Source organism: Gigantopelta aegis, chromosome 7 (genome assembly GCF_016097555.1).
Source record: "Gigantopelta aegis isolate Gae_Host chromosome 7, Gae_host_genome, whole genome shotgun sequence".
NCBI classification, from domain to species: Eukaryota; Metazoa; Mollusca; class Gastropoda; order Neomphalida; family Peltospiridae; genus Gigantopelta; species Gigantopelta aegis.
Window position 1 is genome coordinate 30,902,747 of NC_054705.1, and position 25,676 is coordinate 30,928,422.

Genomic DNA, 25,676 nt, shown 5'->3' on the forward strand with positions numbered 1-25,676 from the left:
ACGGACAGACAGACAGACAGACTGAAGAACTGAGATGAAGCCTATAGTCTCCACCGGTTGGGACAGGTAGTGGACAAAAACAACACTAGATAAAGGAGGAATAAAACAGAAATACATAATTTGACATTCATCTATTTTTGTCAGCTGTATTTGCCATAGGACATTTTCTAATTTAAAAAAATAAAATTAATATAAAAATACTCGTACCTAAAATAGCACTAGAATCTGTTTTATGGCCGCCACCTTCTAACACAGTTTTCTTTAATATCATGTGACCAATCCACTTAGAGCCACTGGCTGACAGTTGCCAGGTAACCGGGTGCTGAAAAAGGGAGAACATTAAAAATACAGCAATTATTTTAAATTAAACTCACAAAGTTAAATACTATTTAAAAGAGTTTAATTTAATAGTAATTATAAATATAAACAATATCATTACAATACATGTAAGTTTACAATAAATAATTAATTTAACTCTTCTTCTTTTTCAAATAATAATTGAACAATTAAGCAATCAATATATATGTATGTATATAAGATTAAATTTTATGATAAAAAAACAACCTAAGCTTACAAGTACATGTATATATATGTTCATATTTAGTGCAATTTAAACATTTCTTATTGAATATATTAATCATTTGGGATAATTGATCTTAATGCAACATACAATAATAATATACATTACATACATAGACACACAGACACACAGACACACACACACGTTTGCATGCGCGCACACACACACACATGCATTGTCAAATATATCAAAGAATGGATATGTATTTAATTTTAATTGTTGTAACACCAATTTGGAATTCAATCAATCTGAAATGAATGTTTATTAATGTAAAATCACAAAGAAATCTGGGATAGTTGAAGTTATACATAAATTCATGCACATTAAAAACATGTCTCATTCAAACATGCTTGCATCAAATTGCCACATGTAAAAACATATGTGCTAGTGTATGCATACAGTCACTTGTACACACATATATACTCATGGAAAAAAGTACCTATGCATGTATTGCATAAGGCATATATTTAACAGTAATGAAGGAAAACTCAAATTGTTTTCAAGAAACTATATATTGGTCATTCATAAATATTATGAGATGCATTCCACAATTCAGGTTTGTCTACATGAGTCACAATTTTCAATTATTTATAAATGTTTCAACTGGTATGAGAACATTTTATTTGGTGTACAGGAACTTTTTTCTGTAAGTATACACATGTACTTAATTGTTAAAAGTTAAAGTTTGATTTGTTTAACGACCTCACTAGAGCACATTGATTAATTAATCATCAGCTATTGGATGTCAAACATTTGGTAATTTTGACTTGCAGTTTTAGAGAGGAAACCAGCAACATTTTCCCCATTAGTAGCAAGGGATCTTTTATATGCACCATCCCACAGACAGGGTAGCCTTTGATATATCAGTCGTGGTGCACTGGCTGGAATGAGAAATATCCCAATGGGCACAGAGACAGGAATCGATCCAAGACCAACCATGTATCAAGCAAGCAAGCGCTTTAACATTGGGCTACATCCTGCCTTTTGTACACAAACACAAACAAACATATACACAGACAGCCAGACACACACACACACACATAGACAGACACACACACACACACAGACACACAGACACACACACACAGACAGAAACATACATACACACACACATATACACAGACAGACACACATACACAGACAGAAACACACACATATACACAGACACACACCTACACTGGCTTACAAACACACACACACACCTGTGCACTCATACATTGGCTTACAAAAACATGCACACACACACACACACACACACACACACACACACACACACTTACACTGGCACACACACACACACACCTGCGCACACATACTGGCCTACAAAAACGCACATGCACACACACAAACACTTACAATGGCACACATACATATACACAGACAGACACACACCTGCACACATACACATGCTTACAAAAACACACATGCATACACCACTTGCACACACACTCAGACACACTTGCACACACACATACACATACACATTTACACACACACACATTTAGCAATTAAAGATGCACACATACCAAATGATCATGCATACAATTCATTTAGAGAGAACGTTTTTTAAAACTTTGTCATCTACTATAAAATAAACAAGATATACTATAAAAGGTTATGAGTATTAACATTGGAAGAACACGACATGCAGACGGAATGATGTCAAATACACAGGACGGACACCATGGTAACTAAAACCCCAAATAAAAGACTCAGGCAGATTGTATGCCACACCCAAGCAGGTCTTGAAGGGGAAAGTTTATAAAGTTAAAAATTCTACAGGTTGTAAAAGGGGAAAAACAAATGGAAATCACAGAGTTATTGTTAGCTTTGATTTTTTTTTTTTTTTTTATTTCTACAGAAAACAAGTTTATAAAGTTAAAAATGCTACAGGTTGTAAAGGGGAAAAAACAAATGGAAATCACAATGTTATTGTTAGCAAGAAATTTGTTGGGATTTTTTCTTCAGAAAACAAGTTTATAAAGTTAAAAATGCTACAGGTTGTAAAGGGGAAAAAACAAATGGAAATGACACAGTTATTGTCAGCAAGGAATTTGGGTTTTTTCAGTAAACAAGTTTATAAAGTTAAAAATGCTGCAGGTTGTAAAGGGGAAAAAAACAAATAGAAATAACATAATTATTGTCAGCAAGAAATTCGGTTTGTTTTTTAGTTAATACTGTTTTTGAGCAAGTAATTCAGTAAGAAATTAAAGTTAAAAATGCAACAAACTTTATACTAATTTTATGCTTTATTTAGTGGAAGATGTTAATAATGTATTAAAAAAGGAATTTGGGTGTTTTTTTCAGTAAACAAGTTTTCTTTTTTAGCAAAGAATTCAACATGGAATTAAAAGTTTAAAATGCTACATGTTGTAAACAGGGGAAAAACAAATAGAAATAACTGAATTATTAAGGAATTTGGTTGGGTTTTTTTCAGTAAATAATTTTTATATGTTTACCCTGTGGGTAAAGATTGAATGCTTGTTAATAATAGTATTTACACTTATACTAAGATATTTAAAATTAATATTCAGGGGCCTCATTCAGAAAGGTCTCTTAGGCTCTGCTAGACAACAAAGCGTCCTCTTTGCAAGTCTTTTAGCACTGCACTGCGAGATCGCAAATTTATGAGAGTTTAGTGAATTAGGCCCCAGGTTTGTTATTAATAACATTTCTAAACAGTCTTTGCCATGAAGGTGAGTGATTACTTACTCCCACTCCCCTCCACACTCGCCTGCAAAGTTTTAGGAGAGTGACCAATTACTCACCTTAAGATAACTATTTTTAATGCATTTTATTGGAATATTCCTGTGATTGCTCGCCTAGCACCATTTTAGGAGAGTAATCTGCAGCTCACCTCGATTTTGCTCATGGGAAACACTGCTAAATGTTTTTGAAAACCAAAAAACTAAATAGTGAAATGTTTTGATCTGCTGGTAAGAACCAAATATGGATGTTATATAGATGATAAAGGATATGTCAACTAACTTATTGTATGATGAAAAATATACTAAGCACAAAAATTAAAGAAATCCTTTTTTTTTTTTTTTGTAGATACCTTTATTTCAAATTGAAAATTTGAATGACAGTTGCTCAGTGTCAATATTGTGTGTTAAAGGGACATATCCTAGTTTTAAACACCACAGCATATTTTTCACTATTAGAGCTGTTTATGACCAATGAAATCAAACATTACTTTTATTGTATTCTTTAGATTATCCATTTACGTAGAACCGAAATGTTTCTGGTCATCCTGGTAATTCTAATACCTAATAATGCATTTTTCACAATTTAAAAAATGCATGTATATCTGAGAAGTAGCGGTTTATTGATTCAAGTTCTAGTCTATTTTTAAGGATATTTCCCGTTTTAATGTCACAGACTCTTCTTTCACTCTATTGTAACTTTATCCAAATGTGTTACAGGTTTGTAAATTAACTAAACTTGGTGTCCATGTTTTTTGACGGGTTAAAACTAGGGACTGCACCTTTAATATCCACTGTTATGAACAACACATGCATGACCTTTAATAGCTACCAACTCCATCAGAGCTAGAAGTCACTTTGGGATTACTCTATTTTCTATGCTTACCGTAAGTATGTCTAATGGTATAAGTATAGCTACTAATAGAAGATAAAAAATAATAAAGTGGAATATTTTCTGAATGGTCTAAGAATAATATTAATGACTATCTACACTGCTTGAAAATGGTATTTAATTTATTTAATGTTAAGCAATGAATAATATAACAATGATGTTGTATTATAACAGAATTAGAACTACTCTATTTTATAAACAAATTATTGATTCATTACTGGAGCAGAATTGAAGCATAACCATCCCAGGAAACAAAGACGTTGAAAGAATGGGGGAAATAAATAAGAATGGGGGAAATTAATAAACAGAAGAAATAAAATGAAAGAAAACACATACACAATCCACTCTTATCAAATTGCCTTGGGGTAATGAGTAGCGAGGCTCTTTGTAAGGTTTCTTGAAAAATAAAATCATAGATATTGATTTAAAATTTAAATAATTTGTTGCAAACTGTAATAATTTTGTAAATAAAAACAGATATTTTAGTATTGTTCACTCACATTATGTATGTGATTTTGATTTATTCATATGTGACAGTTGTTTTTATTAGATTAATTGCAAGATATATTTGACCTCATATTAATATATACTAATTATTAGTATAATGATGTAATAAATAAATAATTCACAGCAGTTTGTCAAAGATGAAAATTACATCTAAATATTTCTGTAAACACAGAAAGATAAATGAAACAAAATCAAACAGAATAAACAGTACCAAATTTAATGAACATTATAAAACTAGCAAATCAGTTTCAGTAGTGCCCTTCTGACACACATAATGCTTTAACCAGACATTAACTGGCTTTAACCAGACATTAACTTGGCTTTAACCAGACATTAAAACTGCTTCCACAGACATTAACTGGCTTTAACCAGACATTAACTGGCTTTAACCAGACATTAACTGGCTTTAACCAGACATTAACTTGACTTTTACCAGACATTAACTGGCTTTAACCAGACATTAACATGACTTTAACTAGACATTAACTTGGCTTTTACAAGACATTAACTAGCTTTAACCAGACATTAACTTAACTTTTACCAGACATTAACTGGCTTTAACCAGACATTAACTGGCTTTAACCAGACATTAACTTAACTTTTACCAGACATTAACTGGCTTTAACCAGACATTAACTTAACTTTTACCAGACATTAACTGGCTTTAACCAAACATTAACTGGCTTTAACCAGACATTAACTGGCTTTAACCAGACATTAACTGGCTTTAACCAGTGCATAAAGACATGAATTCACATCTGATCACTATACAGACCTCCTTGACCAAAGATAATGATGAAAATAGATTATCAATAAAGAATAATAAATATATTTGAGAAATATATTAAATTGTATTAAACTGGACAATTACACATGTATTTAGATTTATAAGATTCCATAAGCTGTTAAATAAGTCTTTTTCTATCAGAATAAAATGAATAGCCATCAAAACTTCAGTGGATTACACAAAATATTATTTTTAAAAATACCAAATGTAGGTTTCTATCAAACAAGTTATATTTGTGTATATTTAAAAAAAAACCCCAAGAGTTACAGATAATATTTGGATATGACAGATGGAAAAACTAACTGATTACTTTAGTACCACATGACAAGTCTATAAAAGGCTCTTTGTTACCTTATATCCATAGAAAAGTGCACATAAAACCCAACATAACACTAGTTGTGACTTGGATGGACCTTAGTTGAATATAAACATCCCTTGCTACTAATGGAAAAAGGTAGTGAGACTTTCAGGTTTCTGCAATACCCAAAATACATTTTTCATAACAATGGGCTATACTTCTACTGATAAGGCAGCAAATGATATTTTATTTGGACTTTCCCACAGACAGGTTTATTTTGACATTTGGTTGATAGCGAAATAAGAGTGAAAACTCACCATTGCCACTGATACAGCAGCAAATGATATTTTATTTGCATTTTACCAAAGACAGGAACATACATACCATGGGCTTTAATGTAGCAGTTATGAGGCACTGATTGAGTCCAATAATAGTGACCAATCCTGCAACCCACCACACCTCAAAATAATGATTCTATCACTGACCTACATCCCAACCCCAACCCCACCATAAAACCCACCCATCATATAGAAAGCCTTATATTAGAGAATTTACGGTAAATACTTCCCTATAATAAAAAAACAAAAACAAAAACATTAGCTGCACTGATCATAATGGAGGTGACCGGTCTCGGTGGTGTAGTGGTTAAGCCACCCGACTTAAGGCTGGTAGGTACTGAGTTCGTTCCCCGTTACCGGCTCCCAACAAGATCAAGTTTAACGTCTCATTGGGTAGGTGCAAGACCACTACACTGACTTCTCTCTCACTAACCACTAACCCATTGTCTTGCACAGACAGCCCAGATAGCTGAGGTGTGTGCCCAGGACAGCGTACTTGAACCTTAATTGGATATGAGCACAAAAATAAGTATAAACAAACAAACATGGATGTGGTTTTGCATTTATCATTTAGTTAAAATTTAAATTTATTTTGTTTAACAACACCACTAGAGCACATTGATTTATTAACCATCAGTTATGTGTAATTCTGACATATAGTCATCAGAGGAAACCCGCTACATTTTTCCTAATGCAGCCAGGGATCTTTTATCTTTTCCCACAGACACGAAAGCATATACCACGGCATTTATCCAGTTGTGGTGCACTGGTTGGAACGAGAAAAAAACCCAATCAGCATTTAGATGACCTTGAAGAGCTATATCTTGTATTTCTATATCCTGCACTCTGTGCTATGAATATTTCCATAACCATATTACTTTTATAAAAATTAATGCAACAAGCAAGCAAAAATTAAAATTGCTAAAATGCACCAATGCCCTCAAATAAAAAAAATAATGAATAAAAATTAAATGAACAAGAAAGAAAAAAAAGACCCACAATACCAAGTCACTAAATATGACTTTACAAATATTCATTTGGATATTTTATTACTTTTTTTAAATAAATAATTTTTAAAAATTATTTTACAAATAATTATTCACTGGCCAGATATATACATGTACACACATGTATTATTTGCTATATTACACCTATTAATTTTAGTTTGATTTGCTTTTGTGTGATACCTAGCAAGCTATTTCATTTATTACTTCTTTGAAACTTACTAATTTCTGTTAGTCATTACATTTACAATTAAATAAGCGATAGTTATACTGGTATTTACCACAAGAATGACTAGTTACAGTTACTATAAATATTTCAGCTACATAATGTTTAATAGTAATGATGGAAAAACAAATTGTTTTCAAGAAATTATTTTTGTCGTTTGTAAAGATTATGAGACAATGTAATACACAATTATGTTGATGTCATCATCTTTGTCATATTTCAACCGATAAACAGGAACTTTTTTTCTGTGAATATATGTATTTTACAAGCTATATAACTGCATGGACCATATGTATAATATCCAAAGTACCCTTTACCAAATTGATAACATGTAGAGTTACATTAAAGGGAATTTTTAAAAGTGTTTAGCCTTAGCAAGACTTCTGTTTGCCCCCCCCCCCCCCACCCCAACAAAATAAACTTACATCCTACTTTTTCCTGGGTTTTTTAAAACACTATCATGTAACATGTTGTAAATATAAAACATTATACGGACAAATATTTGGAAAGACCTTTAGTCAAATTATTTTAATTTCATTTGGCTGTTTGAAGAAAAAATTAATTTGTACATACTAAAGTATTTGAGACAAAAATCATATTGAGACTCTACAAAACATTACAATGGCCAGAAATGCATTGGTTATAGAGATATTCATATTCTAAGCAAGAATATGTTAGTAAGTTGAAATTTTAATAATATAAAAATATTTTATTTATCGAAAAAAAAACTTTAAAATTGGTGACAAACTTGGGATAGTCCCTTTAAATATTATACACACTTTTAAAAGCCATTTTGAAGTAGACAGGTTATTAATAGTTTTTCTACAGCTACACAGTTCAAAGAACTGTTTCAGGTAATGCCCATAAACATCCACTTCTTGTTTTCATGCCTTTACAACTTCTTATATTTTAAAATTCCTTCTATGTTTTTTTTACATAAAGAGCAACAAAAGAAAAACTTTAAAATGCAAACACAATTCCTTTAATAACCTGTTCATCAAGTTTGATTATGAATTAATAATAAACTGAATTAAAAAAAGATATGCCAATAAAAGAAATTTAAAAAATGACCTCAAAACCATCATCCCAAAATATCCAAAATTACAAACAAAATGCAATGACCGGAATTCATTATTCAACACTGGAGTAAATTTCCATTTAAAAAAAAATATATATTAATGAATGGTAAATTGAATTTCAAAACTCATATACCACAAAAAGAAATAAAAAAAAAAAAAACCCCCATAAAAACAACAAGCCAAAACAACCCCTCCAAAAAATCATAAATAAAAAGGTGCCAAAAAAGAGAGATATAACTACAAAGAGAAATGCAGAAGAAACGAAGAGAGATAGAGATGCGAGAAAGGCTACAAAGATATGAAGGTACCTTAAGATGGTCTTCGTTCAATGTTTGACTACTACTTGATAGGCCCGTATCTATGCCTGAGTCTTTTATTTGGGGTTCAGCCCACCCGCCACTCTCTTCATCCAGACTACCTCCGCGACTAAATTGCAACATTTTCGCATGTTTAGATCGCCGAGAGGAGCGCAATGAAGAGGCATCGCTGAAGCTTTCTATCTCCCCTAGAAAGCAGAGAAAAGACCGTCAGCCTCGGAACACAGCTGCTGATGCTGCATGGCATTGGGGGTTCTTCTCTTTTTGTTTGGCAATAAAACTTCTGTGTGACCAACTTTTGATATATGTAAAAACAAGTGGCAGATTCTGTTAATGAAAACTTTTATGGGTAGTTACTTTTAAGTTAAAGGTTTGTTTAAAATTTGTTTTGTTTTAATGACATCACTAGAGCACTTTTAGATTTCAGACATTTGGTAATTTTGAGAAGTAGCCCACTGATGGGGATCGATCCTAGACCGACTGAGCATCAAGTGAAGACTTTACCACTGGGCAATATCCTTCCCCTTTACCTTTTAGAGTATGATGACTAAATTTATATCTATATAGAGTCAGAGGCTGTTATCTCAACATCTGTTACCATGTCAGCTAAATGTATCTTGATGTTGAGAAATGGATGAATGGTATAATTTACATTAACGACTACGACTACTATGTTATCTCAACCCACAGACAGATTCTTTTAAGGGAAATTTTTAATGGTGACTAAATTTATATCCACATAATTCAATCATCATCATCCCAACATATATGCTACCATGTCCGTGACAGGGTTTTGTTTCTAAATTTGACTTGACGTCCAAGGCTTTGACTTTAGGAATTTTTGTGTTGTGTTACAAAAAAAAGAAGAGAATTTTCAGTTTCATTTTAAAAAATATTTTATTATGTTAAGTCATAATTTAAGAGTAATACTATTTATCTGTACTGGTATTTATTCAAATTAATATATTTATTTTGCATTATGAAATGTTATGGGTGAGGAAAGAGGTGTTTGTCATGTATTACATATTGTTTTCTAAATATATATTTATATACCAGAAATGATTTTAAAAAAAAGGAATTACTAGTACATGTATGTATTTACATTCAGACTTCAAAACTGGGAATAAAAAACGATATAGCCTTTGTGGAATGGTGGGGAATGATGCCAATTATTGGAGTCTAGAAACATAGCAAATAAAACCCTGCTTGAGGTTGAGAAATGGTTGAATGGCATACTTTTTACTAACATCTATTATGTTTATCTCATCCCACTGATAATTTGCACTGTTTGTTTTGGTTCCTTCAACCTCAAAATTACGACTTTTGACTCATTTGTATACACAAACTATATATTGATAGAAATAAGACATTATATGGGTCTGTTATAAACAGTGGACATACTTTAAAATTGTTTGTCTTTATATACAAATGTTAAAATATTTGTATATACTATTCAAAGTAAGTGTTAAAATATGTCAACAGTAACAGCCAATAGTTTTGCGTATATCAAGGGAGGCCACTACAGAAGAATTATCTGGTACCCAATGCCTGCAGATTTAACTGTTGTTATGACGATGATTGTTGATCCCGTCTCCACATCTTCTCCCTGTAATCTGTTGTCACCTGTAAACAAAATGGCTTCTATCTTCTAGGGCAAAAACTCACAGCTGGGAAACTCTGCTACAAACAATAAACTCTAAATTCAGCCTTTTATCCAGTGTGCTTTTTGAACAAATTGATAAAATCATTTCAAACACTTTTTTTTTAATTTGAGAGTTCAATCTGGAATATGCAATTTCAACAAAGATAATGTCTGTTATTTATTAATTCAATCATTCAATAAATTTGGCTAATAATAATTATTGTAATAAAGTTAACGTTAAAGTGTATTTTGTTTAACAACACCACTAGAGCACATTGATTAATTAATTAATCATCGGCTATTGGATGTCAAACATTTGGTAATTCTAACTGGTAGTCATCACAGGAATCCTGCTACATTGCTCCATTAGCAGCAAGGGATCTTTTATATGCACTTTCCCAGACAGGATAGCACATACAACGACCTTTTGACTGGTTGTAGTGCACTGGTTGGAATAAAAAAGCAACCAAACTTCTTTCTCACTAACCATCAACAACTAATCACTAACAGCTAACCACTAACAACTACCCTGGACAGAGAGCTGAAGTATGTGTCAGGACAGTGTACTTGAACTTTAATTGGATATAAGCACAAAACTCAATTTAAACTTAAAGAAATCCTCATTTGTTCTCAGCAATGGAAGAGAAAATGATTGGTGATTGGTAAATTCCTCTTTGTTTTTGTCAGGCATCATGTTTGTAACCTGCAGATTCTGTGGCAGATTGGTTGACTGGAACCATTGCTTTTTATCATTAGGCACAAAAACCAGTCTAGCAAGTGACATCAATTGCTTGCCTCAATGAATATGCCTCAGATGTACATTTTCTTTCTTTCTCTCTTTTTTAAATTTATTTATTTTTTAACATTTTCTTAAGTTGAAATGATACTCTCATTAAAATATAAAATCTTGTTTTACATGCACACAGCTGAATACGTTTTGTGTTTGTAGCAGCATCCTCTGTAGCCATGAGGAAAGCGCTAACCATCTATAAATAAAAACTCACCGAGAGAAATTTTTTAATTTTAGCAGCCAGAATTTCATCTTTCTTCCACTGTTCATCATTCACCTCATAATCCCCTATGATAAAAAGATGTTATCATCCTCGAAAAGCTAAACACCAAAATACCCTGACTATATACACTAGGATAAAAAATGTATAGTGTTAATAACCTTGAGTAACTATTATGAGAAGTACCCCAGCTATCCCCCTAATGTTATATGATATGTATCACTTGGAGAAGATACAAACTAAACACAAAAATACCATATCCACTAGGATTAAACATTTATAGTGTCAATATCCTTGAGGAACTATAACCAGAAGTACCCCAACTACATTGTATCCCTTAATGTTGTATATGTCCCCTAACGTTATATATGTCCCCTAATGTTATATATGTCCCCTAAGGTTATATGATATGTCCCCTAATTGTTATATGTCCCCTAATGTTATATGTGTCCCCATATGTTATATGATATATCCCCTAATGTTATATGATATGTCTTCTAATGTTATATATGTCCCCTGATATTATATATGTCCCCTGATGTTATATGATATGTCCCCTGGAGTTATATATGACACCTAATGTTATATGATATGTCCCCTGATATTATATATGTCCCCTGATGTTATATATGTCCCCTGAAGTTATATGATATGTCCCCTAATGTTATATGATATGTCCTCTGATATTATATGATATGTCCCCTAATGTTATATATGTCCCCTGATGTTATATGATAGGTCTCCTGAAGTTATATGATATGTCCCCTAATGTTATATGATGTCCTCTGATATTATATATGTCCCCTAATGTTATATATGTCCCCTGATGTTATATGATATGTCCCCTGAAGTTATATATGTCCCCTAATGTTATACGATATATCCCTTAATATTTTATATATATATATCACTTTTATATGTATACAAACTGTCAACCTGATAAAATGTGTATATGAATCTTTAAAGTTTAAAAGATGCACACAAAAATGTCTCAGTGATGCCTGATTCAAAATATTGAAAGGTCACACACCCAAAATAAATTGGCAGTTCTCTAGAATAGATTTTTTTTTCAATTACACAAAACAGGAACATTAAATACCCCCACTACCTCCTATACTAAAATAACTGTTTGAATCTTGAAACCCCGTACAACATACCCTATAGGTTGTTTCTTAATCTAACAACTGTCCTTAAAAAAACGTTTACCTTTTCACTATTTAACAGACAAATGTTATAATCCTAAAAAGGTCACACAACACAGACAAAATGTCCTGGCTATCTCCTATTATGAAAACATTTATGAGCCCTAAAAGACACACAGCATGCAAATATAGCTACAGATGTTATATAGAATAAATATTTTGTATCAACTGTAAAAAGCGACATTCCATGCAAAAATGCCCTAACTATAAAGCACACAAGTGAAACAAATTCTCCACCTATTGTCTATGACAGAAAAAAATTCAGATTTCAGAAGAAGAAAAAATACTCAAGACATAATTATATATCATAGGAAAATGACAAGAATGTTAAAAATTAAAACAATATACTAAAATGTCCTAAATCTATTACTTTCTATACATAAAAATTACATGCATGTTGTAACTTAACCAGCTTTAATTAACTAATTGTTATATTTCAGATATAAAAATACAACATGTCATAACCCAACCAGCTCATTCATTTTTATATTTCAACCATAAAAATAGGCCATATACTGTGTTATAACCCCACCAGCTCTCCCAACTTATTTTTATATTGTAACCATAATAAAATGCTTTGTATTATTTGTGTAATTTAAAACAAATTGACTATTTATATGTTAATTATTAACAATGACACTATGCTAGAATTCCTAATGACCAACCCATAGATGGTCACATTTTAAAAAACATTATATAACTCTCAACACATAATCAATAACCCCTCACCCATAACATTTTGTCAAATATTTCTTGTCCTCCCTGCCCCCATTACTTCCCCATAATCACTACGTAATTGTTGAATGGCCCTCAACAAGTCTAGAGGTTTAATTCTGTGTTTGAACTATTACAAGCCAAAGGGTATACATTCAGGATCTGTCACTAAGTACATGTATTCGTAACTCTATACTAACTATGAAAGAAGTGAAATAATGAATGAACACCAAAAAGAAAGAAGTTCGAAAATTGAGAATAAAATTCTTACATTCCCGAGCTCTGTGATTCACGCCTACAACAAGACCATTGCGGAGAAGAGAATAAACAAATGTGATGATGTAATAACACAGACAATGAACAGATGTGATGATGTCATAAAACAGACAATAAACAATGTGATGTTATAAAACAGACAATGAACAAATGTGATGCTGTGATAACACAGACAATGAACAAATATGATGATGTAATAACACAGACAATGAACAATGTGATGATGTCATAAAACAGACAATGAATGTGATGATGTCATAAAACAGACAATGAACAATGTGATCATGTCATAAAACAGACAATGAATGTGATGATGTCATAAAACAGACAATGAACAATGTGATCATGTCATAAAACACAGACAATGAACAAATATGATGATGTAATATCACAGACAATGAACAAATGTGATGATGTAATAACACAGACAATGAACAAATGTGATGATGTAATAACACATACAATGAACAAATGTGATGATGTCATAAAACAGACAATGAACAAATGTGATGATGTAATAACACAGACAATGAACAAATGTTATGATGTCATAAAACAGACAATGAACAAATGTGATGATGTAATAACACAGACAATGAACAATATGATGATGTAATATCACAGACAATAAACAATGTGATGTCATAAGACAGACAATGAACAATGTGATGATGTCATAAAACAGAATGAACAATGTGATGTTATAAAACAGACAATGAACAAATGTGATGATGTGATAACACAGACAATGAACAAATGTGATGATGTGATATCAGACAATGAACAAATGTGATGATGTGATAACACAGACAATGAACAATATGATGATGTCATAAGACAGACAATGAACAATGTGATGAAGTGATAACACAGACAATGAACAATGTGATGATGTGATAACGCAGATAATGAACAACGTGATAATGTCATATGACAGACAATGAACAAGGTGATAATGTCATAAGACAGACAATAAACAATGTGATGTCATAAGACAGACAATGAACACTGTGATAATGTCATAAGACAGACAATGAACAATGTGATAATATAATAACAGACAATAAACAATGTGATGATGTAATAACAGGCAATAAACAAATGTCATAATGTGACAGGGTTGAAAATTAGCAGTCACCTGATCGCCTGTGGCGACCTTTATTGGCTAAGGGTGACTAAGAATTTTACAAAGGTAGTCCGTTGGGCGACCATTGATTTTATTGTCATTGTCGGTATTGTTTTAAGTTTAAGCGATCTGTATGAAATAAGAACAGATCAGATCTAAATTGACACCAAGACTTTCATGATAACCATCCAAATATTACTGATCGTAATAAACAATAAGTACGTTTTTATTCTTTGTAATATGATAAATCGTATATTTTGGTAAAATGTTTTTTTGAGTTGTTTTTTTTGGTCAAAGATTTATTTTTCTTTCGATATTTATTTTATTAGTAGCCTACTATTATAACGTTTGCAACATCTAAATTAAACGCACATGTGTGCATACTTAGTCTATAGGAGGACAGCCATTCCTGAGGAAATCCTTTACTGGAAATATAACCCCTCTTGCATCGCCACAAAGTTTATTTCATCTCTCTTGCATCACTATAAAGAGACCGGCCTCAGTGGCGTCGTGGGTAGGCCATCTGTCTACAGGCTGGTAGGTAATGGGTTCGGATCCCAGTCGAGGCATGGGATTTTTAATCCAAATACCGACTCCAAACTCTGAGTAAGTGCTCCGCAAGGCTCAATGGGTAGATGTAAACCATTTGCACCGACCAGTGTTCCATAACTGGTTCAAGAAAGGCCATGGTTTGTGCTATCCTGCATGTGGGAAGCGTAAATAAAAGATCCCTTGCTGCTTATCGGAAAGAGTAGCCCATGTAGTGGTGACAGCGGGTTTCCTCTCAAAATCTGTGTGGTCCTTAACCATATGTCTGACACCATATAACCGTAAATAAAATGTGTTGAGTGCGTCGTCACATAAAACATTTCTTTCTTTCTTTCACTACAAAGAGCTCTGCCACCTCTAGACTAGTTTATATACTAAAGCATGTGCACTTCTACCCTTTATTCTCTTTGTACTGCATTATTTATTTGTTTTACTTTAGAGACAATGCAGGTCAAACTGCATACCTTAGCTGTTTCAGCATTCTGTGTCCACCCCTGTATTAAAAATGAGATTTAATATGTATAATTTAATAATAATTGGTAAAGAAACATTTTTATTTATACTGGATTTCTTTTTTCAAAAAGTGTTATTTGAGTTATTATAGGTTTAAAACTTATATAAAACTTTTATATGAATTTTAACTTTATTTATTATGAAGTTACTTGCCAATTAATCGGTTTCCGTTTGAAGCAAACGGACTATGTACAATGAGCACATGGTTATTATTCAACAAAGAACATTCTAGTTTTGAATTTGGCTGTGCAGTTAAATTTGAATGTGAAAATTGGAGGACTAGTTGAATTTGAGAAGGGCCAGTGAGATTTTTCTTCAATTGGCCCTGCTGGCGACCATGGTTTTAATGTTACTTTTTAACCCTGATGTGTCAACACGGAGGATAAACAAATGTGATGATGTAATAACACAGATAATAAACAAATGTGAGGACGTAATAACACAGATAATAAACAAATGTGATAATATCATAAAACAGACAATGAACAATGTAATGATGTAATAACAGACAATAAACAAATGTGATGTCATAATACAGAGAATGAACAATGTGATGATGTCATAACACAGACAATGAACGAATGTGATGTCATAAGACAAACAATGAATGAATGTGATGTCATAAGACAGACAATGAACAATGTGATGATGTAATAACAGATAATAAACAAATGTGATGATGTCATAACATGAAATAAAAATCCAGGTAATGATGATGTAATGCAACACACAGAATGAACTAATATGATGACATCATGATGTAATGAAAACACAGAGAACAAACAAACATGATGATGTCATGACAACACAATCAATGAGTTTGAATCAAACACCTGTATTAACAGGCTACCTTACTCCCAACTCAACTAAACTATTGTGAGAGACATAAATAATGCAATGGTTATTTCACTGATAAAATTTGTTTTTGTAGAAATGTCATATCATATAATATATATTAAGCTTGCAGACAAATGACATATTGATAACAATTATAACTGACAGATAATTTTGTTCAAATTGAAAAAAAAGGAATAAAATGTGTTTGAAGCAAAAAGCAACTTTGTGTTTATTAAAACAACACAGCATTGCATATGGAAATCTGTTTGCACATGTGTTGCCTGCACTAGTCTCCCTATAAAACATGTGTTGCCTGCACTAGTCTCCCTATAAAAGCAAACAGTTTTTTCTTATTGTCTTTCTTCTATATACAGCAATAAACAATATTGAAAAAAATGTTTTACTGCAAAAATTCAAGTTGTGTAAAACTTGTTTTTGTTGAAACACATTCTATTCCACGCCCCACCCCACCCAACCCCCAATTTGAACAATATCTTCTTTCACTTACAGTTGTTACCAATATGTCATTTATCCGCATGCTTAATATATACCATAATATTTTTATATATAAGAAAATATCGGTGAAATACCCATTGTGTTATTAATGTGTCTTAGTATATTACAAACTGGCTTACTTTAATCCATCACCTACCACTGACACTAAGTTTGAAACTGACAGGAGGCAGACACAAAATGCTGCCCAAAGTACACAAAATGCTTTTTGATAATCAACTTCATAAACATCTTAGCTTTCTTTCCTGGTTTTGACAGTATTTCAGATATATCCAGAATTGTTGAATTTTATGCTTGGCAGACACCTACAGATTAATGTTGACTCGACAGTCATGTCGGCGTTAATCGGTAGGTGTGTGCAGGGTAAAGACATGACCGTCGTGTCTAATCTCCAGTGTTGCCCCGATTAGACAGTCGTGTCGAGTGGTGTGTGCATGTGCACATTTTCAGACTACTGCTGACTCGATAGTCAAGTCTGTGTTAATCGGTAGGTGTGTGCCAAGCATTAGAAGTGTTTAGAAACATAAATCTTATGTTTTTATCCACGCCTTTGTTTTAAGTCTTCAACATTGAATATCTTAATAAATGTTATGTTTCTTGTATTATTTTAGGATTGTCTGTTGTTGTTTTTTATGTTCATCGGGGTATGAACAAAAAAAATCATCTGCAAACTCTGACTTGGAGAAGCCGTTCTCATATAAGTTTGCAGATGATTTTTTGTTGTTTTCACACCCTGATAAACATAAAAGAAATAACAAACAATTAAATCCTTTTTATTAAAATTGAAACATACTTTATTAGTATAATGTACTATTAGTATAGTGTTTGAGCACTTATTTTGTAAGGTGATGAATTAGGAGTCCCTAATCCTAACACTACCAATGTATTTTAGGGCAATGAAAAAAAGAAAAAAGTTCTTACGGTGTACAATAATGGTCAATAAGACAAAGTGTACCAATGTACGGTGACGTCATCAGATATGACTTTCTTTGACAACATTATTTTTATGTTCATCAAGAAATGAACAAACTCCCATAGCTACAATGGGTTGACAGTAAATTGTAATAAATATAATGAAAATTTAATTATTATGGAATGATAAAGTGTTGGTATAAAATCTAAATCATATTACGAGGGAGACAGAGAGGGTTCAATATCAGTATCCATTTTTTTAAACAAACTGAAAAAATTAATGAAAAATATTCCATATAATTAAAAATTGACCGCAAGTGAATGAAGGGAACGTGTCTAACATTTATGCTGTTGGAGGAACCATTTAATTTTCGCCAACAGCTGTAGAACATTGCTTACAAGTATGTTATAGGCGTGAAGTTTCCTACATGATTTCTTTGGCTAACGACCGAGTCTCATTTCATGATTAGCGAAGAGGGGTGGGTTTTTTTGGGTTTTTTTTTTAAATCAATGCATATAGATCCATATGTCTACTCTGCTGTAGCATTTTCCATTAATTTATCGTATACATTTTTATTTTTGCTTTTAGTTTTCTTCAAAATATCTAAATATGATTGCCAGAATAATCCGGCTTGTTGCACAAAAGTAGTGCGAGTTAGTGGGTGGGGGGTGGGGTAGTAGGCGTGAATGAAAAAAAGTAAGTACCTCTGGACAAATCAGATTGCCGTAAAGTGTATAGACGCAAATAAAATTTAATTATAACCCTATGTTTTTAGGAGGGTGGGAGGTACCAAAAGAAAAAAGAAAGAAAAAAATGAGGATAGGGATGGGGATGGGGATGGGGATGGGGATGGGATAGACCGGTAGTATGATGGATGACAGATGGATTGAAGGATGGACAGACTGTGTGGATGAATGAATGGAATAGACTGTGGATAGATGGATGGATGGATGGATGGATGGATGGATGGATGGATGGATGGATGGATGGATGGATGGATGAGATAGGACAGAATAAACTATGGATGGATGATGGATGGATGGAAAGATAGGATAGACTATGGGTGGATGGATAGATCGGACAGAATAAACTATGGATGGATGATGGATGGATGGAAAGATAGGATAGACTATGGGTGGATGGATAGATAGGACAGAATAAACTATGGATTGATGATGGGTGATGAATGCATGAATCGATGAATGGATGGATGAAGGATGCATGGATGGATGGATTAATGGATGGATGGATGGATGATGGATGGATGGATAGGATAGGATAGGATAAAATAAACTATGGATAGATAGTGGATGGATGAATGGATGGATGGATGGATGATGGATGAATGGAAGGATGGATGGACAGAGGGATGAACAGACCGATGGATGGGTGGATGGATGGATAGAAGGATGGATGGACAGACTATGGATTGATCAAATGATAAAAACAAAGAACAGAAGGATGAATGAAAGGACAGATGAATGAATGTCTGGTCTTTATTAAGACATACACAAAATGTTAGGTACATGTATTTAAGTCCTGTAATATTAGACATATACAATCCATCTATTTATAGTGAACTACGTTATCTGTTGTGGTAGATATTTAAGGACAGATTTCTACATTTCTTTTGCTACTAATCTGACAAATTCTGTTTGATAATGTGTCCAATCGAATTTGCTAGTCCAGCGGTCACTGATAACAGGGATAATACCACTCATTGGTGTAATGTACCATATGATATTATTGGTCGATTTAGTGCTTACTGATCAATAAGCCAGTTAGATCTATATATACGAGACCATCACAAACAGAAAAACCTACAAAATGTTGTACAGCAGTTTAAAGCATTACACATTGTTAAACATATAAAATGATCTTATAAAGTATTTAGTAGTTTAAAGACTTTTATTTATGCTTGTTTTTTTCACTAATAAAATTGTAAAAAAGAGGAAGTATTTAATACATATATTTATGTAGATTTTTTTTAAATAAAACTTTTTCTTTAAAAAAAAAATATATATTCTGTAAAAGTGAAACAAAAACCCCAGTAGTAATATTCAGAATAATGAGTAAAATGTTTTTTTTTAAATTTATACAAAAAATAAAAGGTTTTTGGAGAGAAAAATTGCTGGGGTAATATTGAATATTCAATACCACCAGTTAATGTTATTATCAAATTTATATCATTTATGAAATAATGTTCATTTGAAACACAAACTTGATAATAACTGTTTCATTGTCAGCTAGGAGACAGTTTCATTGTCAGCTAGGAGGCCGTTTCATTGCCAGCCAGGAGACTGTTTCATTATCAGCTAGGAGACCGTTTCATTGCCAGCTAGGAGACCGTTTCTTTGCCAGCTAGGAGACCGTTTCTTTGCCAGCTAGGAGACCGTTTCTTTGCCAGCTAGGAGACTGTTTCTTTGCCAGCTAGGAACTTTAAAAATTATTATAATTACTCCTAAAATTAAGAATTCTGGATATATCTGTTATCTGATATAACAAAATAAGATGGAAAGCAAAAGCTGTTTGTGAAATTGATTACTGCCTTCACCCTGTGAATTTCAATCCCTGAGTTAGAATGGTCAATACTGCTACATTTTAATGAAATAAAACAATTCTGGCTGCACACTAATAGCATTTGCCACAATGTGCTTTGTTTAACTTCAACACTTACCCACCCACACATTTCAGTTTAGGATTCCTTTCCAAACTTCAGTTTCAAATGCATTTAGTTTTTAAAACACTAAAACACATTTACTTAAAAATGTGGATATTCAACCTGTGCTATAAATACAGAATCTTATATGCAAATATAATATGACTAATATATAATTCCAGCCCTCTACATTGTGGCCAATTTCATCTGGTGAATAAAACTATCATACTATCCACATAAAAAAAATAGATGTAGGCGCCATCTGGCCGCTAGATGGAAAAGTTAACATAGAGGGCTGAATACAATTTAATATTCTAGCTGTGCAATAAATATAAAATTTAATCTACAAATAAATTAAGCTTAATATAATGTTTCAATTTACCTTTTTCGCTCACACTTTCACTCTCAATTTCTTGCTCTTCACAACTTGAGCACTCTGGCGTCGATCTAACATCATCGTCCGAACTACTAATGGAATGCTGTCTTTGCTTCTTGCCGCGTTTATGCCTGTGGGGTTTTGGGGGAGGGGGGCGCACACAATCGGAAGGGTCCGAACTCAACGAATCATTGCGTAACATACTTTCCAATTTTTTGCGATTATTTCGCGATGTCCTCGAGGCAGCGGAACTTGGGTCGAGATGTTGCTTATTTTTACCATCGTTAAATCGGTCCATTTCCCGAGAGTCTTCCGAGGCGGTTGGTGTATCACTAGCTTGATCTATTAATATCCTATGGCGTGGAATTTGTGTATCCTTAAAATCTACATTTTCTATATCTTTGTATCTATGTGTATCACGTTCCTTGCTAGGAGATCGCCGTTGTTCTTTGAGACTGCGGTCTCTATGGTGACGACCACTACCCCGCCTTTCTACGTGGGGGTCGTCACCTTGCATATCTAAGTTGTGCTGGTCATGCATTTCAGTCCTGCTGTCTAGCATATCCAGCTTTCGAAGTTCTCGACCTTCGAGAATTTCCACTCTTGTGTCGTGAACATCCGCGTATTCCCTATGACCATTGGTTGGCTGTCTGTATCTATCACCTTGTCCGTCCTTCCGTCTGTCCTTTCCTCCGTCTCTGCGTCTCTCACATGTCTCTCTGTCTTCTGGTCTGTCATGGCGTCTTTCATGTCCTGTCTGCGAAGGTTCTCGACTGTCTCTGAAAAAAAAAAAAATGAATGCAACATTAAAGGCATATTGACACAGACCACTGACCTATTTAATGGTCTAACAAAGTATTACTGGAACAAAAATAATTTGATTTGTTCCTAAATGTACTTTATTCAACCATCTTCATAACCACCACACTCCATTTATTAATGATATTTTGTAAAAATATTTGAATTATGGCAATGGTCCATAATTCAAAAACTAAAATTGCCAAGAAGGTTGACATGGATTTCACTCCATTATGGTTCAGTTAAGGTGATGCGATAGCTAGATTTGGTTTCCAACAATTAATGTAATTTTTATTTATTATCCATTTTTAGAGAAATAAGGTCCTTAAATCTGTGACAGTATGCGTTTAAAATCATGTACAAACCTGTTTCAGTAACCATATGAATATTTTGTAAACACCAACTGTACTACTGTAGTCCGTCCTACAGGGAACACCTTTTTCCATACTATGGAATTTACTACAAGTTATTTATTTTTGAGACGATTGTTTTCTAAATTGGACACAATTTTTTTTTTTTTTTTTTTTTTTTTTCAAAACACTTTTACTTTTCTTCTGACATCAAACAAAACAGAAATAATTATTTACTAAAAAACATTTTTGTAGGAGGATGGGGCAGACTATAGAAGGCTATAACTAAAGTTTTCTTTCAAGTCATATCAGGCATGTACACAGGTTAAGGGTTTTGAAGGTCGAAACCCCCTTTCTCCAAGCTAATTTTCTTTTTTAATGTATTTTCCAGGGAAGCATGACCCGATACCCCTAAAAATGACAGTCTACACCCCAAGCAAAACTTCATGCACATACTCCTGCATATTAATATCATTATTATAAAAGTTTAATAATACCAACCTGTGACATTCTCTGGTGTCAATTATAAAAGTTTAATAACACCAACCTGTGATGTTCTCTGTCAATTATAAAAGTTTAATAGCACCAACTTGTGATGTTCTCTGTCAATTATAAAAGTTTCATAGCACCAACTTGTGATGTTCTCTGTCAATTATAAAAGTTTAATAGCACCAGCTTGTGATGTTCTCTGTCAATTATAAAAGTTTAATAGCACCAACTTGAGATGTTCTCTGTTCATTATAAAAGTTTAATAACACCAACCTGTGATGTTCTCTGTCAATTATAAAAGTTTAATAGCACCAACCTGTGATGTTCTCTGTCAATTATAAAAGTTTAATAGTACAAACTTGTGATGTTCTCTGTCAATTATAAAAGTTTAATAACACCAACCTGTGATGTTCTCTGTCAATTATAAAAGTTTAATAGCACCAACTTGTGATGTTCTCTGTCAATTATAAAAGTTTAATAGCACCAACTTGTGATGTTCTCTGTCAATTATAAAAGTTTAATAGCACCAACTTGAGATGTTCTCTGTTCATTATAAAAGTTTAATAACACCAACCTGTGATGTTCTCTGTCAATTATAAAAAGTTTTAATAACACCAACCTGTGATGTTCTCTGTCAATTATAAAAAGTTTTAATAACACCAAGCTGTGACATTCTCTGCTGTCTATTATAAAAGTTTTAATAACACCAACCTGTGATGTTCTCTGTCAATTATAGGTTCTATGCTGTCTATTATAAAAGTTTAATAATACCAACCTATGATGTTCTCTGTCAATCATAAAAGTTTAATAACATCAACCTATGACATTCTCTGTCAATCATAAAAGTTTAATAACACCAACCTATGACGTTCTCTGTCAATCATAAAAGTTTAATAACACCAACCTATGACGTTCTCTGTCAATTATAAAAGTTTAATAACACCAACCTATGACATTCTCTGTCAATTATAAAAGTTTAATAACACCAACCTATGACATTCTCTGTCAATTATAAAAGTTTTAATAATACCAACCTGTGACATTCTCTGTCAATTATAAAAGTTTAATAACACCAACCTATGACGGTCTCTGTCAATTATAAAAGTTTAATAGCACCAACTTGTGATGTTCTCTGTCAATTATAAAAGTTTAATAGCACCAACTTGTGATGTTCTCTGTCAATTATAAAAGTTTAATAGCACCAACTTGTGATGTTCTCTGTCAATTATAAAAGTTTAATAGCACCAACTTGAGATGTTCTCTGTTCATTATAAAAGTTTAATAACACCAACCTGTGATGTTCTCTGTCAATTATAAAAAGTTTTAATAACACCAACCTGTGATGTTCTCTGTCAATTATAAAAAGTTTTAATAACACCAAGCTGTGACATTCTCTGCTGTCTATTATAAAAGTTTTAATAACACCAACCTGTGATGTTCTCTGTCAATTATAGGTTCTATGCTGTCTATTATAAAAGTTTAATAATACCAACCTATGATGTTCTCTGTCAATCATAAAAGTTTAATAACATCAACCTATGACATTCTCTGTCAATCATAAAAGTTTAATAACACCAACCTATGACGTTCTCTGTCAATCATAAAAGTTTAATAACACCAACCTATGACGTTCTCTGTCAATTATAAAAGTTTAATAACACCAACCTATGACATTCTCTGTCAATTATAAAAGTTTAATAACACCAACCTATGACATTCTCTGTCAATTATAAAAGTTTTAATAATACCAACCTGTGACATTCTCTGTCAATTATAAAAGTTTAATAACACCAACCTATGACGGTCTCTGTCAATTATAAAAGTTTAATAACACCAACCTATGACGTTCTCTGTCAATTATAAAAGTTTTAATAATACCAACCTGTGACATTCTCTGGTGTTATTTATAAAAGTTTAATAACACCAACCTATATGTTTTCTGTCAATTATAAAAGTTTTAATAACAACAACCTATGACGTTCTCTGTCCATTATAAAAGTTTAATAACACCAACCTGTGACGTTCTCTGTCAATTATAAAAGTTTTAATAACACCAACCTATGACGTTCTCTGTCAATTATAAAAGTTTTAATAACACCACCCTGTGCCATTTTCTGCTGTCTATTATAAAAGTTTAATAACACCCACCTGTGCCGTTCTCTGCCATCAGTTTTTCTCTCCGGGCCTTCTCTATGCTGTTCCCCTTCCCTTTTACTTCTCTCCGACTTGTGCTGCCCTGCAGGTCGGTCAGACGACACATCACGTGACCTCTGACTGCCGTGCCGGTCATGACCATGACCTTCCAGCTCCCGGTTGTATCGTCTGTCTGTCTCGGTTATCCTGCTCTCACTGCTGTGTCTGTGCCTGGCAGGACTCCGGTCTTTGCCCCTCCCTCTCTCCGGCAGCTGCCCGTGCTCGCGTAGTTTCTCCTGCTCGGAAATCAACCTGCTGTCTACACTAGTGCCAGGTCCAGCCTGGGGGTGCGTTAAATCCTTGATGTCAGACTTTTTGTCTGTCATGGCATCAGACATAGAATACTGACGCTTCAGTTCTCTCCCTTGCATGCTACCAGTCCTCACTATGTTGGCCTTTTCGAGTTTTTCTATATTCTCTTTCTCCGAGCGTTGACTGTTGTCTAGCAGCTTGGGCTTCTTCTCGTTGAGAGGACTGGGGTCCTTCTTGCTGGACACGGACTCACTGCCCGAAGCTGTGTCCCCGACGTCCAGTGCGACCGGTCGGGCCATTCCGCCGTGGTACCATGCTCCCGTCTTCGCCAGCAGCTCCTGTTTCTTCCGACACAAATTGCATGCCCATATTATCTGCAAAACGAGATCACAAAATATTATTTATTTATTTATTTATTTATTTATCTATAATCTTTATTTATTTATTTATTTATTTATTTATTTATTCAGGGGTGGCGCAAATGGTACGACCACTTTTTTTGCGCTTGTTGTGGGTTATATTTGTTGTATC

General features: G+C 33.2%; 1 protein-coding gene across 5 annotated transcripts in view; it reads right to left on the reverse strand.

The window, feature by feature from the left end:
• LOC121377386 (regulating synaptic membrane exocytosis protein 2-like) overlaps window positions 1-25,676 on the reverse strand; it is a 120,664-nt gene that overhangs the window by 42,890 nt on the left and 52,098 nt on the right. For 3 of the 5 annotated variants that reach the window (XM_041505368.1, XM_041505365.1, XM_041505364.1), the window contains exons 4-9: window positions 24,849-25,519; window positions 21,070-21,842; window positions 13,573-13,596; window positions 8,725-8,921; window positions 4,514-4,573; window positions 208-322 (exon numbers count right to left, since the gene is read on the reverse strand). In XM_041505368.1, the coding sequence (XP_041361302.1) occupies window positions 208-322; window positions 4,514-4,573; window positions 8,725-8,921; window positions 13,573-13,596; window positions 21,070-21,842; window positions 24,849-25,519 (1,840 nt within the window). Of the gene's footprint in view, window positions 1-207; window positions 323-4,513; window positions 4,574-8,724; window positions 8,922-11,379; window positions 11,454-13,572; window positions 13,597-21,069; window positions 21,843-24,848; window positions 25,520-25,676 lie in introns of all 5 variants that reach the window. The other 2 variants (XM_041505367.1, XM_041505369.1) reach the window with 2 other exon arrangements.